The 15,484-nt window shown below is 32.5% G+C and overlaps 3 protein-coding genes across 3 annotated transcripts; 1 reads left to right on the top strand and 2 right to left on the bottom strand.

Annotated features, from left to right (window-relative positions):
• The first annotated feature begins 2,310 nt into the window (after nucleotides 1–2,310).
• On the top strand, nucleotides 2,311–5,445 carry Cyp301a1 (Probable cytochrome P450 301a1, mitochondrial). The gene is made up of 10 exons (XM_076375250.1): nucleotides 2,311–2,389; nucleotides 2,556–2,934; nucleotides 3,140–3,256; nucleotides 3,373–3,449; nucleotides 3,600–3,801; nucleotides 3,868–4,030; nucleotides 4,114–4,283; nucleotides 4,446–4,524; nucleotides 4,714–4,917; nucleotides 4,993–5,445. Exons 1-10 carry the CDS (start codon nucleotides 2,311–2,313, stop codon nucleotides 5,098–5,100), a joined length of 1,578 nt encoding a protein of 525 aa, XP_076231365.1. The 3' UTR covers nucleotides 5,101–5,445.
• Nucleotides 5,232–9,627, bottom strand: LOC143177374 (putative cytochrome P450 49a1). The gene is made up of 9 exons (XM_076375248.1): nucleotides 9,437–9,627; nucleotides 8,489–8,605; nucleotides 8,313–8,389; nucleotides 7,974–8,169; nucleotides 7,718–7,877; nucleotides 7,360–7,529; nucleotides 7,060–7,138; nucleotides 6,773–6,970; nucleotides 5,232–5,366 (listed from the first exon to the last, which is right to left on the bottom strand). The coding sequence occupies exons 1-9, from the start codon at nucleotides 9,610–9,612 to the stop codon at nucleotides 5,232–5,234; spliced, it is 1,308 nt and encodes a 435-aa protein (XP_076231363.1). The 5' UTR covers nucleotides 9,613–9,627.
• Nucleotides 9,628–11,585: 1,958 nt separating this feature from the next.
• LOC143177532 (RNA-binding protein 28) lies at nucleotides 11,586–15,428 on the bottom strand. Its single transcript, XM_076375493.1, has 11 exons — nucleotides 15,267–15,428; nucleotides 15,023–15,168; nucleotides 14,767–14,935; nucleotides 14,409–14,671; nucleotides 14,036–14,346; nucleotides 13,593–13,944; nucleotides 13,353–13,521; nucleotides 13,010–13,227; nucleotides 12,788–12,937; nucleotides 12,336–12,692; nucleotides 11,586–12,248 (listed from the first exon to the last, which is right to left on the bottom strand). Exons 1-11 carry the CDS (start codon nucleotides 15,283–15,285, stop codon nucleotides 12,132–12,134), a joined length of 2,271 nt encoding a protein of 756 aa, XP_076231608.1. The 5' UTR covers nucleotides 15,286–15,428; the 3' UTR covers nucleotides 11,586–12,131.
• Between the last annotated feature and the right edge of the window lie 56 nt (nucleotides 15,429–15,484).

Here is a 15,484-nt window from a genome sequence, read left to right as displayed (position 1 = left end):
TTAGCGCTAACTACCCCTACCCTTGCCTCGCAAATCGTAAGGACCGGGGGTGCTGGCGACGAATGTATTTCTTTTAATAAAATCTTTTTTCATTCAATTGTTTAAAACTTTAAACAACCAACTTCCTTTAGCGTTAGTTTCTTCTTATGAAGGTGTTTGAAAATTTCAATATTTAAATGTAGTAAATATATTGCAAGCATTAACTACAAATCGAAATAAAGGAGAAGCATTATCTGCCGTTTTTTGCCGATTTTTGCAAAATTAAATCTCGATAAATAAAAATAGAGATCCAAATAGAGATTTTTCAATAACCCTAATAAATCGCGAAATAAATTTTTTAAACTCCCTAAAGTCGTTTGGATTCTTAAGATTCAATGTTTTAAATTTAAATCTTTGCTTTGATTCAAACGCTTCTTTATATTGTCAACTCGTAGCTGCAGACATTGTTGAATTTGTTTCGATGCTAACTATAACATCACATAATAAAAAGTATTTAATATTATATAAAAAAAGATATTAATGCGTTTAAAATTACATTGAAGATGACTTTCAATATCCTTGAACAAAAATGATCAATCATAATTTGCCATATACATGATGTAACGTGACGTGCATTGCTTTGCTGGATAAAAGAAAGCTTGATAATAGTTGTAGTTGTTAGTGAAAATTGATGGGGAGGGTGTAATAATTATAGTATCGGGCACATTGGCAGACCCAATGGTACCGTAGACGTAAGGATAATAACGGTCATTGGTATTACTGGCTGCATGGAAATTGCCACGAATACAAAAGACAATAAATTTTCTGAAGTCTTTACCTGTCTACCTTCAGGTAAACGCTCGATAACTGTTGGCTTACAATGTAATTTTCAAACTTGACATTCTAGAATCTAGAAATCAATATGTTCAACTCAAAAACACCCTCTTCTGTCTTTTCACACATTTATTTATTCTATAGCATTGATATAGATCTAATAGAAATATCATGTCAATATTATAGAATGAATGAGTGAATGTTTGGAAGACATTTATTGCTAAGCTATTTTTTTAATTGCTACAGTGAACAATGAATTGTTAGTACGTTTTTCTCTAAATTTTATAAACTGCAACATAAAACTGCCCTTCTTCTAGACACCCATTCAAATAAATAGAAATTCTGGAAATGAAAATAGAAAGAGAAAGTCAAATAGGTTTTCTGTGTGAACGTGACCCATTGAGTACTGGAAGGGAATTCACGTGGTTCCTCGAGATTTGTAAGAGTATATGTTTGCATGTGTCTCTGTAGCTTAGCGAAGGAAAGAATTCAAGTGGCTAAACCGTAGCATGGAGGGAGGTCTAGATTCAGGTGGGGAATTCACCGTAGTTTCATTCTAGAAGAAGCATCCTCAAAGAAACATGTACAGTGAAATCTTGACAATTGTATGTAACATTAAAACCGCTTAAAGACGTAACGCGATCGGATTTGATTCGTGATACATAGTAAACAATAGTGAAATACTTTCCTGCTTACCGCCCTTGTAACGGGACAATTTCGAGCGAATCAAAGGAATCCGTTCGGAGACTTCCAGCGTCACCTTCAGGTAAAGATACCCGCGAAGGTTCTAATTGCAGGGATTATAAGGATGTATAGGGTGCCTAAGTATAGAAACAGTTCGTATTAATGATAGGACAGCTGCATGTAACCGAGGTAGAAAATACCGAATACATAATGAAATGCGTTACTTGCACAACCAAATTATATTATTTCATTAAATTACAATTCGAATTTATCAGTACACAATTAGAATAGAAGCAGATGTCAACTATTTTTTTACCCTTCAAATTGTCTGATTGATCAAATTGAATAACCAATGTTGCGATTTGATTTTCAACATTTTTCTTCGACAATAAATTCAACAAATAACAACGAGCAATTATAAAAGTTCTAAATGCATTTATCATAAAGTACAAACAGCAAAACTCGAAATTGTTACATAGAAGTAGCAAACATCGTTTTTAATGCATTTTAAACCTAAACGAAGAAATTCCCTTTACGCGCTGCTGACTTCAAGAAAAAACATACGTTAATTAGTTCTCGGCATTGAGTGAAATTTCATTCAGAAAAATTAGTACGTAGTAAGATAAGATACTTCCCTTTTATTCGCATTCATTGTGAAACGTCAAATTACTTGTATAATGATTCAAATAAAATTTCTAAAATTTCTAAAATTTCTAAAATTTACAAAATTTATACATCAAATTTACTTTATAAATTACATATCATTATAAGTAAAATTGACAAATTTGAATGACGATTAGTAAACTTTGTAGAATGAATCGGCCGCTACAATCTGCAGTGAAACATCGACTTTCTCTAACTCCCTACATCCTTTGGCGAACTTTCTGCTCAGGTAATACAAGTAAAGAACATAATTACGCGTCTCTTCAAATTTTCTAACAATTTAATCCATCGAATAAAATAACTTTAGCACAAACGCATTGTTAAATAGTAGCATCACTTATGATTAGTTTTGCATATTCCTTCTAGGCTTGTCATTGAAATTCTGTCACGTACAGGTGCAGTGACCTCGACAAAGGATTACACTGTCGCCATCCACAATGTCTCCATTCCAAAGCCATATGAAGACATACCAGGACCGAAACCTATTCCTATTCTCGGAAATACCTGGCGTTTGTTTCCAATAATCGGCCAGTACCAAATTTCCGACATGGCTAAAGTTTCGCAGGTGTTCTATGATGAATATGGAACAATCGTTCGTCTAACTGGGTTAATAGGTCGGCCGGATCTCTTGTTTGTTTACGACGCTGACGAAATCGAGAAAATTTATAGACAAGAAGGCCCAACACCTTTTCGACCATCAATGCCGTGCCTCGTGCATTACAAAAGCAATGTCAGGAAGGACTTCTTTGGAAGTTTGCCTGGCGTTGTTGGAGTGTGGGTAAAAGGGATAATGTTAAAATTATAAATATAAACATTGAAATGTGTTGATATAGAAGATAATAGATAATTTATTGTTGAAAAAGAAATGTAGCAGAACATATCAATTTGAACAGAGCCAAGTTTAAATTATCAAACTTTATGACAATGATAATGAAATAGGAGGCAACGCATAGTAAAATATTTATATTCTTGCTGGTAGACATGGTGAACCCTGGAGAGAATTTCGTACACGAGTTCAGAAACCTGTTCTGCAACCGCATACAGTGAGAAAGTATTTAACACCTATTGAAGCAGTTACAACTGACTTCATAAAAAGGTAATTATGCATATCCTGACACATTATATGACTTTAAATTTTGCATAATGTAACAGTCATATTCCAATGATTCCAATGTATTATTATTAATAGATTAATGAACATTTCTTTTTTAGAATTGAAGAAATTAAAGGAGAGGACAATGAATTACCAGATAATTTTGATAATGAAATACATAAATGGGCTCTAGAATGTAAGTAGACATTCTGACTTTTAATTTAAATTAAGTTAGATATTTGTTAAACCAAATTCATTATTAAACTTTTTTTATATAAATTCATGAAAGATACTTGAAATATTATGTCAGTTGTAAGTAACCACAGTAGAATTCTGAATTACGTAGGTATAGGGCGAGTTGCACTTGATGTAAGATTAGGATGTTTAGGAGGTACTCTGGCACCAGATTCAGAGCCCCAGAAAATCATTGATGCAGCAAAATATGCTTTGAGAAATGTAGCTGTACTTGAATTGAAAGCTCCGTATTGGAGATACATACCTACTCCTCTTTGGACAAGATATGTTCGCAACATGAACTATTTTATTGAGTGAGTTATACAATAACTATTTAACATTAAGAAAAAATATCATTAAGAAAAATTGTTATTTCTCAGAATATGTATGAAATATATTGATGCAGCAATGGAACGGCTGAAAACTAAACAAGCTGACAGCGAATATGATTTGTCTTTAATAGAAAGAATCTTGTCTAAGGAAACAGACCCTAAAATGGCGTGCATACTTGCCTTAGACTTAATCCTTGTTGGAATAGACACGGTATATGGAAAAATTAGTGACAAGTATTATCCTTTTTTTTTATATTTTGCAGATTTCAATTAATTTATAACATTATGTCACAGATATCGATGGCTGTTTGTTCGATACTGTATCAAATAGCAACTAGACCTGAAGAACAGGAAAAGATCCATGAGGAACTTGTTAGAATTCTCCCTGATCCGTCTGTACCCCTTACGACAAACCATCTCGATAAGGCAGTGTATACAAAAGCCTTCGTCCGCGAAGTCTTTAGGTATGCTATAATTATGTATGTAATATTTGAACAGCTATTGAAATACATATTGCAGCACCTTTATTTAATATATATATTTTTCTTTGTTGCGTTGAGCATATTAACGCAACAATTTTTTTTCTATTTTATAATAGAAATGTAATTTATCATCCGATATTTTAGAGTTTACTCTACAGTTATTGGAAATGGAAGAACACTACAACATGACACTGTTATTTGTGGCTATAAAGTACCGAAAGGAGTAAGTAATGCATCGTGAATAATTTTCTATTTTCTTATGTGTTGAGACCATTATTCCCTATACAGGGTGTAGTAAGTATGTTGAAATATTCTTAACTTTGAGGCATTATTATTGCAAGTATATTAAATCTATAATCGATTATACTTGCTTCAATTCAACAAGTCCTACATTACATATTGTATATTATAGGTACAAGTGGTATTTCCAACTATAGTAACAGGTAACATGGACAAATATGTAGCTGATGCTGGAACATTTAACCCAACTAGGTGGCTTAAAGAATCTTCAAAGGAGACATTGCATCCTTTTGCATCATTACCGTATGGTTATGGTGCACGCATGTGTCTAGGTAGACGATTCGCAGACTTAGAAATACAAGTTTTGCTTGCTAAGGTGTGCGAAACAAAGTTTATTTTGCACAGAAATTAAATTAACTTCGAAAATTGACAAATTTTTTTAAACTTTCAGTTAATACGATCTTACAAATTAGAATATCATCATCAACCGCTAACATACAAAGTTACTTTCATGTATGCTCCTGATGGAAATCTCAAGTTCAAAGTACTACCACGATAACCAAGGCATAGCAAATAGTTTAATTCTAAAAAGAAATCTTTTAACTATTTATGACGGAATGCAATAATCTACAGTTTATAGTTTAGATTATTATTTGTGTACATGACGTGTAAAAATAATTACTAAGCCGTTCACGAAGAAAATATAGCGGGCATTCTATTTCTATCAATAAACCTTATATTCAAAGGGCCTTTAGGCGTGTACATAGGATTGATATAATATTCCAACTTTTCGTAATGGTATTCTAGCTTGTACCGTTGCAAAATCTGAAACAAATAACTTTTATTATTATGCATAAACAAAAATGTAAAATAGCATAAAACATGAATCATTAAAACCCGAAACATTTGGTATTTATATGTACAGAATAATGTATGTAATCACCAATTACAAATAAATACGTAGTAGCCTAACATCGTTCTATTTCTTCTTTAAAAAAAGAAAACGGGGAACCAAATCCAAATTATTTCCAAATACTTATATATATATATGTCGTAGGCCGAAATCGCAGGTAACTCAGGTAGGTACACAGGGGACCCTAAGCTGTTCGGATCCACTATGTTCAAAGTCTCATTGTAAAGAAAATACAGCATGCGCAATAAAACTCGAGGGGAACCCAAACACATAAAACTCCCACCCCGACTGCAATATTCCTTTTTAAAGAGCTATACGTATTTACCTTTATTGTCATTGTAGATGTTAGTAAACCTTCAAGTAAAATGTAGTAGAAAACGATACGAATAATAAAGTATTTCAGTAATTTGTTTTGGAAATAGTGAGAAGCGAGAAAAAGGAAAATATATTGGGAATTTTATAAAACAACAGGTATATATATATATATATATATATATATATATATATATGCACTATTTAGTATCGTAATTTGTAAAAACTATATAATTCCAGAAGATCTTTCCAACATCATTTCGTATAAAAGAATTGTATTCAAAGTGTATTCAAAAGTGAAACTATGTAAGTAGCTACAGTGAATGCGATTTCGCGCGAAACACACATACATATCATTATGCGTATGATGTACGCATACACATAACTTTTGAGTTGTGTGAAGTTGTAAGCAGGAGTAAGGAGTTAGGAGTAAGAAGTAAGGAGTAAGGAGTTAGGAGTAAGAAGTAAGGAGTAAGGAGTAAGGAGTTAGGAGTAAGAAGCAAGGAGTAAGGAGTTAGGAGTAAGAAGTAAGGAGTAAGGAGTTAGGAGTAAGAAGTAAGGAGTAAGGAGTTAGGAGTAAGAAGTAAGGAGTAAGGAGTTAGGAGTAAGAAGTAAGGAGTAAGGACTCTAAGGAGTTAAAATCTGCATGGACTGTAAGCATAGCTTTACTCAGGTAGCTGGGAATTAACTGGGTTTATCGCGACAGTAGTTAACAGTGGTGGGCTAATGACATCCGAAAGAGCTGTGTCGTCGTCTTCTGTAATAAAGGAAGAAGACCTAACCACTTTGATCAAACATCTATTGTTCTTAAGCATTCACTGTAACCGCTGACAAACGGAAAGTACAATTAAAAAGGTATGTATGATGATTTCTCTTTCGCGTCATCGTTATTTGCACGCATTATTTCAATTGCGATTACTTCTTTTTTAAAAAGATCTTTTCGGAATAAATGAAAGACTTTCTGAATTTGTACTGTTTGTGAACAATTAAGATTGTGTAGTATTACCTTGCTAACAACGATAAGTATTTCGAGTTCGGCGAAACGACGACCAAGACACATCCTTCTTCCGTAACCGAATGGAAGCGATGCGAAATTGTGACACACGCCGTCACTTTGTAACCACCTTTCAGGAAGAAATTCTTTGCTACGTGGAAAGTATTTATCAAGATTACTTATCACGTAGTGTTGAAAAACAACCTGTACCTAACGAAACAAATGAAATTTTATTTTAAGGAGTAGTGGTTACGTGCCTAGTGATTTAGAATAAAACTAAAGAGTAAATCACTCCTTACGCCCTTAGGTACATGATATCCACTGATTACAGTATCTTTTGTCATACATCGTCCATTGCCGATAACAACTGGATACATTCTAATAAAAAAAGGAAAACACAAATATTGTTTTACTGCAAGAAAAAACGTAATACATACATCGAAAACAAAGATATACATTAAATATAATGTTCTTTTAAGATCAGCCTATATTTTTGGACAAAAATTTCAATATTATTAATCCCTTGATCTTTCTCAGAAAGATTGAACCGTTACAGCTTGAGGTCGAATAGACGAAAGAGTGAAAGATAATACTCGAACCTTAAAGTTTCCTTGATGCACGCCTTCAGGTATTTTAATTGATCCAAGTGCATTCCTTGTAGAGCCATATCTTTATTCGGTAATACGTTACAGATTTCGTCAAAAACGAGGTCCTGTTTATCTGGATGTAACGCTAATTGATACAGAACCGACGCCACCGTATTAGAAGTCTGAAAATTATTTCATGAATTTTAGCAAGCTAAAAATCATGTCTTCTTCAAAACCACAAATCTACCGAATCATAATTTTCTTTATAGTATTTTGTTGATAATAGCACTTAATGTTTTTTACATAACTTTAACATTATTACGCGACACGATTTTTCGCGTTAAATAACAATAATTATTACGGCGCTTACAGTATCAATTCCAACTAAGAATAAATCAAGAGATAGTATCGTAGCTAATTTGGTATCATTTTCCAAGAGCAAAACTCTTTCTAAAAGAGAAAGTTTCTCGCCACAATTCGCTCTTTCCATTATTCTTGTAAAAGCAGCAGCTGTGTACTTAGACGTTATGCTGAAAATAATCAGCTCTGTATAAATTTAATTTTACTTTTCGAGGACAATAAAGTCTGTTCGATTATTTTATTTATGTATAGGTACTTTCTTTCACCTTACGATTGTATCTAAAGCGTTCACATATTCCAACCATGTTGGCGTATTGAATAATTTCCAAAATGGGATTTTCAATTCTAATATCCCAACATTCGAGAAAAACGTAGAAACAGCGTCTATTAATTTTTGTGTTTCCACATTTGCATTATCGTCCAGACAACCCAGTCGAACGTCCAGTGCTACATGAGCAATTGCTGTACATAAAACGCATTTCAGAATATCTTCCTGACATTTCAGACATTACACGTGTATGTAGATACATCTGTTATAGATCTTTATCATAAAAAATGAATGAACCTCTGCCAACACTTATGATTATGTTTACTTTCCTACTTACACTCTAGAGCCCACTTGTGAATCTCATTGAGAAAGTCATCAGGCACTTCATCCTTCTGATCTCGTATATTTGCTATTCTGAAGAATAACAAGATCGTTTTAAATTTATAGTTAACGAAAGTAAGGAGAATGAAATTTAACGAAACGATAAAGGGGATGATTTAGAAAACGAGAAACCTTTGAAGGAATGCCAAACTTGTCTCTTCGATAGCGCCAATATACATTCTCGCAGTCCGTGGCTGCAGCATTACCTGTTGCACTTTACTCCGGAAATTATACCAATTCTCTCCATGTCTGCAAGCAACCAATTTCCTCAGAAAAATTCCTTTGCAAGACATCTACGTTTTAAGTAATTCGTGGGAAATTCGTAAAAAAATTATATTTATGATCACGGTATTGTATGCAGACACCAAAACAGTATCAAAGGATGATTGGTGATAACTACATGTAAGTATGTACATACTTACGGCATCGGTGTATTACCTGTCGAAGTTGCCGTACAGGAAACGATATCATAACATACTTACTACCTACATATATATCCGTATCAGATTGTATAAGAGTTACTTTCGAACAAGTGACACGACTTGTATGGCGTACACATAAACTCACCCTTATTTGGACAAAACTCACAGCCGGGTTCATTTTCTTTCATCTTTCACGGAAATAACACCGATTGGAAACGCATATATGTTCTTCTATCGAATTTTATACCATTTATAGATACAATTAAATGTTTTTATAAAATTGAAACATTCTAAAATGTAATCCTAACAATAAGATTTAACGATAGGTATATCTACAACAGTCCGCAATCAAAGTTCTCATTAGAATTATGTATTTCATTTCAATAGGTCCCTAGTCCCAACAATTTTCAACCTCGTTCCTTTATTTCTTCTCTTTTATCGATTCATAAAATCTTTTGTAATGTCTGAACAGAAGAAATATTGCTGTATAGTAGATAATGTTATAAAGCAACAATGAAAGCGCATCGTGTAAAAAAATGTCCATTTGGACTAACGAAAAACTAACGACGTTCTATATATATGTATAAGTAGTTAACAGTCCGAAAAATTTGATTTCGCAATTTGAAAGATAATACGCAACTGAATGTTTAAAGCTTACACGGCGATCACACCGGCATTTCCTTGGAAGAAATCGTTTCGGAGCACATGTTTGTAATAATTGAGCGAAGGCATCGAGGGTCTATATGGCATTTTCTCCTCCTGTCTGAAGATACGCTCGATTTCGTCTGCGTCGTAAATGAAAACCATGTCCGGCCGACCAAGAAGACCCTCCATTTTTACGATATCACCATATTCCTCATGTAATCTTTTCGACACTTGGTCCACCGATTGAATCTCAAAGTCGCCTAAAATCAAGCAACTCCGAATTTACAGTTCATTCTACTATTTAATGTTACTCACGATTAGATCTCGATCTGTACTTTTCTATCTAATTTATATATATGAAAAAACGGTTTTATTGTTTATTTCTATCTCAGTCATTTCTAAAAGACACGGATATGAGCAATTGTATAGTTATAGATAATAAAAGTGACAAGTTTATTCTGTACAACTCTTTAACGTGAGAGAAAAAATTCAATTCTTAAACCTTTATATGTAATAATATCTTATGTACATATAATGAAAAATATAGTAAAAACAAGCTAAAATGAAATAGAAAATGAAATAGAATAGTGTTAAGCGAAAGATACCTATGAATGGTATGAATCGCCATGTATTGCCTAAGAGGGGAATAGGTTTTGGTCCAGGAATTTCTGAATAGGGACGGCATCGTGACCAATCTTGTTCCCTAATTTCTGTCGTCAACGTTTCTATCGTTCTGGGACTGAGATCGCTGTTTAACTGTCTAATACCGTACGCTAACGGTCTGATGAATTTCCCACCAAAAATATTCATGTCTTAATCTGAAATTTAAATTAGCAAAGAATTTTAAGAAAATAAAAAGTTTGATTACAGAATTCATTTCGTAAATGTATATACATAGCATGAGAGAAGTGTCATTACTACAAAGTCAATTTTAGAATATTCACTTTAACGTAAAATATCATAAAAAACAGAAAGTAGAAAAAATATACATATATATAATCTTTTACGGGAACTTATTAGTTATTCAATTAAAAGTTAAATTTGTTTAAATGAAAAAAGTTACGGAGAAACGCAAGGCACATCCTTCCGTCTGAGTTGTAACAATTACAACACATTTCACATAGAAACGATTCTATACATTCCATAAAAAGTAGCTAGATAATACTTACCAGCTTTCTAAATTAAACTTTCTCAATTCCATATTAAGGAAAATTAATTCTACACTATAAGTGATTATCATTTTATTAGTTGAAAAGGGTAGGTATACGTATACACGAGTTTCAATGGTTTTCTCACTAGTGTTTTAATCGAGATATAAAATGTGTTTTTTGCTCAATCGAATTTTTTACATCTTAGATTCATCTCTTTGCTTCGAGACTCGAATTGATTCAAATGTTAAGCGAGCTTTATACGATAAGGCTTGTTTCGAAGTACGTCTCGCGCCAAGTCACTTCGAATCATTTCGATTCTTATTGAATCTTCGAAGAAGCAAAGTGGTCTCATATCCATTGCTTGTCGCGAGGCGTACCTCGATGCAAGTCTCATCGTGTAGAGCCCGCTTTAGTTTTAAAAATATAGTTACGAAGGTAGCTTACTTACCAGTACGTAGTGAACTATGCAAATAAAATATCTTCTCATTTATGACAAAATTCTATATGATACAATTACAAGTCAATACAATACCATACGTAATATTCACTTATAAGTAACACGGACAAAATCACCTACTACTATAATCACTGATTCTATAGTATATAAAACTGAAAGTATATGGTTTTCTTATTATGTTAATCACCGTATATGATTATTTCATGTCAACTAAAAATGAATTCTCGCGCTGCTAATCGTATTGTAGGCTTTGATTCATACGTGCAACGTGCATCGTATATAATGAACTGTGCTCGAATGAAAACACTCCCGATCAGAACTAGAATACTTGGTACCCTTTTATCTTCGCCGTTCGCGCCAACCATTAGACAATATTCAAACGCATTGGTCACCTCGAAGGATCGACTCGAGGTGGGAAAGAGTCAAAAGTGGGAGAGAAATTATCGGTTTTACACTAGGTACACTAGTATTAATTCTTGCATTTTCAATTTCAATATTATTAACGGAATAGTCCAATAAATTGAATGTATAAACGGTATAGAAAAAGTCACGAATTGTTTACATTTTTCCTTTCTATTTAATGCTTTCTACAGAAATCTTATTTATCGACTGTAATGCAGTTACCAACTATTGGTTATATCATGATGTATCACTTGATTACTAGCAGTAAATATAAATTGTACAACGTCTATACCCGAGGACAAGACAAAACAAAATTGCGGCGGGTCACTCATATACAGTCTTACAAAGTAAGGAAATTAATTCATGCAAATTCAAAGACCTAGAATCATTCAATTCAGTAAGAATGAAATCATGGAAAGCTCTGGGCGACACAGCTATAACCTTTGTTTGGGTCGAGTATTCCAGAACTTCATTATTGGAATACAAGGTAGGTGCTGTTTTCTTTAAATGTTTACAACTGAAAAACGTATACAATCATTCTTTCAATTTTCTCTAACTAAACACTCTGCAGAGGTCGCCATTGAAACAAAAATACAAAAAAGTTGTTAAACAATCCCATCTTTCACTTTCATTATGCATGTGACATTATTTTTACATTATATATTTCCTTTATCAATAAATATGAATACATCGGACACTTATGATTCATACCACTTCGATTTCTTCAATTCTACTGTCTTCAATTTATCTTTATACCTGTTTACAAGTTTATCTAAATTTACATCATCTCCTTTCACTTTCATTCTTTGTTTCATCTGCGAATAAGAAATGGAAAATTAAGGTTAATATCTAAAAAAAAGTATATAAGAAATGATATGCTTTGAATTAAGAAATGTACTTACTTTCATTTCGTTTTTAGAGTCACTTTTCATTCTTCGTTTTTGCTCTAGTTTTTTAGAAGATTTTTTCATCTTCTTCTCCTTTTTCACCGTTTCTTTATGTATCATTGCTTGAGTTTTTAGCTTATATTTCGATCGCAATTTATTTTCACCAGGTGTTGCAACCATTCCAGTAAAAGGCTTTTCATCTACGTCATCCATTTTCAATTTTTTTCCTGATGTTTCTTCACTTATATCTTCTCCTTTTCTTTTTGCTTTATTTCCCGACCATAAAGGATTATTCTCGCGACTCTTTTGAATTCTTCTTTGCTTAGCATTAACCATAACTCGATTTTCTATTGAGAAAGATACTATCGGTCTCTACACGAATAAAAAAGAAGTTGAAATATATGCAGTAAGGGTTTGCTAAATTTATGCCGACCTTTAGTTTTATAATTTAAACACTGTATACGTACCCTGTACGGAGTGAATATATTCGGATTATTATTTACATTTCTCAAAGTTTGAAGCGCGTCTTCGTGTGTCGTAAATGAAACGAATCCATATTCTTTTGATTTTTCAACTCCTTTCAAATTAACATTTCTGAGATCTCGCATGACTCGTGCCTATATAAAGTTGATTTTATATATTATTCATGCGTGCGCATACATATGTATTTTATTTATATTTGATAGTACCTCTCTAACGACCGCTTTGGGAGGACTATGACGTTCGAAAATTTTCCTGAGCTTCACATCGTCTAATGTAGGTGGTAAATTGTGAACAACCAGTCTTACTCTTGATACAAACATATTTAGATTACGCAAAATCTGAGATTTCCATTGTTCTAGTTGTAATCGTTTTGCCATATCTGTTGCCGATACTCCAACAGCAGCTGGACTTCCAGCCAATATGACTAAAATCAAAGTTCAAGCCGTTGCGCATAAGCAATTAATTTTGAGTAATAAATTATAGTTCTTGTATATGATTGTAATGATTGTTTATAAATTCTTTATAAGTAAAAAATGTTTTCTGCATTACCTCCTTCTCTCACAAGATATAAATTTCTGGAATCTTTATATTTCTGTTGTTTCGAATTTTCTTTATTTTCAATCTCATTTCTGTCTAGCGCTCTTTGCACTTCAAGTCTTTGATCATCTATTTCCAATTCGTTTCCCGCTTCTAGACACTTATTTGCATCTTCGATATTCTATAATAAAATTAATAAAAATGCTTCATGTAATATTAAAGTCTAGTAAATTACTCATTGCGAATATTTACCTTAAATTTAACAAATGCTGTACCCTTTGAATACTCAGTAATTGGATCTATGCACACAAGAGCATAATAGATAGGTCCAAATTGCTCCATATATTTCTTCAATTGTTCATTTTTTACAGAAAATGGTACATTCTTTAGAAATAAAGTTTTTCCTTCAGAAACATCATGAGACTCGTACCGCAAACGCTTGGTTTTTTCAACTTCTTGTTCTTCTATTTCTCCAACCATATCTTTTCCTTCGGCACTTGTACTCGAAACTTCACTTTCTACTTTTATTTCTGTTTCATTTATTAAATTTTCATCATCAGATTCATTAATTTCTGTAACAACATTTACATGCTCCTTATTTTCTCTATAATGCAGAAATGGTATCTTGTTATTAAATGTAAAAATTTGGGTACAGTGTAATATGAATGTTGAAAATAATTCAACTACTTACTCACCTACTTAATTCTTCATTAGAGTTTGACTCTGTATCAATTTCCTTCTCTACTTTTACTTCCACCTCTTCATTGTTTACATTCTCAGAATTGTTCTTAGAAAATTTATGTTTAGGTACAGCCCAATCCACTATAACAGGCCTATCAAGAAGCAGCTGTAGATTTGCATAATGTATAGCTCTTGCAGCACTTTGTACATGTTCAAATTGTAGAAAGGCACACCCAGCACTTCGACCATCCTCTTTCTTCAAAATAATTATTTCTTGTATTGTACCGTATTGAGAAAAATGTTCTCTTAAATTCTCTTCTGTCACCTAAAAAATAACCAATCTTTAAGAACTAAAACATATATATTGAATTTTCAACTGTGGCTTACCTGAAATGATAAGTTTCTTAACACAATTCTTGCTCTTTTCTGTCGCTGTTTCTCCTTTAATAATTTCCTCCTTTCCTGTTTCACTGTTATTAATTTCTGTTTCTTAAAGGAGTCTTCTTCCCTTTTAGTTTCGTCTTTATGCACCTCTATACTTTCATTTACATCTTGATCTTTTGTATCAGTTGCATCAAGCACAGATTCCATCTTTAATTTTTCACAATATTTAGATTTTGAAACAGCCCAACCGCTGCTTAATATTCTCCCTAAACAGAGATTTTTAATATATTTAAACATTCAATCATAACATTCTTTTAATATAAAAATATTTCTCATGTATACAGATAAAATTAATTATTACCCATAAATTCTTTTTTATTTGTGTTAAAGATTGCTTTTGATGCATCTTCCAATTGTCTAAATTGAATAAAACAACATCCAATAGGAGTATTATCTGCATGTTTTGGAAAATTTATTTCTTCTATTTGACCAAACGGTTCATACAACTTTCTCACATCATCTTTACTTGCCTAATAACATAAATTGACAACTATAAATGCAGAACTGCAAATGAGTGGATTTAAGTTTTATATGTTACCATTATCAGAAATACTAACCTTGAATGGCAAATTACGCACAATAATTCTCGGCTTTTTATTTCCTTCTCCCGTGTCATCTTCATTCTCTACAGGTTTTGCAGACTTTTGTAATTTAACTTTCTTTCGGTAGATCCAAGAAAGTTTCTTTCGATCACTTCTCATTTCTATTCAGAGATAAGAAAAATTAATTAACATATTATAAATGATTGTTTTCTGTACTCAAAATTTATTGAAAATACCATCCTTAGATAATATTACATACTCTGATTTGTATTCCGCATGTTGTATATTCACTTTATTACATGTATTTCGATATACTGTTCTTAAATGATGTTCACAAATAATAAGTACGTCTTAATTGAATGATAAGTAAGCCTTATCCGATATGTAATATTTTGAAATGTAAAATGCTCGCTTCCATTGAGATACTACATATCATACTTGCTCTGACTTGCTCATACTCTACTTTTTAGGTTAGAC

The sequence above is a fragment of the Calliopsis andreniformis genome, chromosome 3 (genome assembly GCF_051401765.1).
Source record: "Calliopsis andreniformis isolate RMS-2024a chromosome 3, iyCalAndr_principal, whole genome shotgun sequence".
Classification (NCBI taxonomy): domain Eukaryota; kingdom Metazoa; phylum Arthropoda; class Insecta; order Hymenoptera; family Andrenidae; genus Calliopsis; species Calliopsis andreniformis.
Note: the sequence above shows the minus strand (reverse complement) of the source record. Positions and strands in the feature narration are given on the sequence as shown.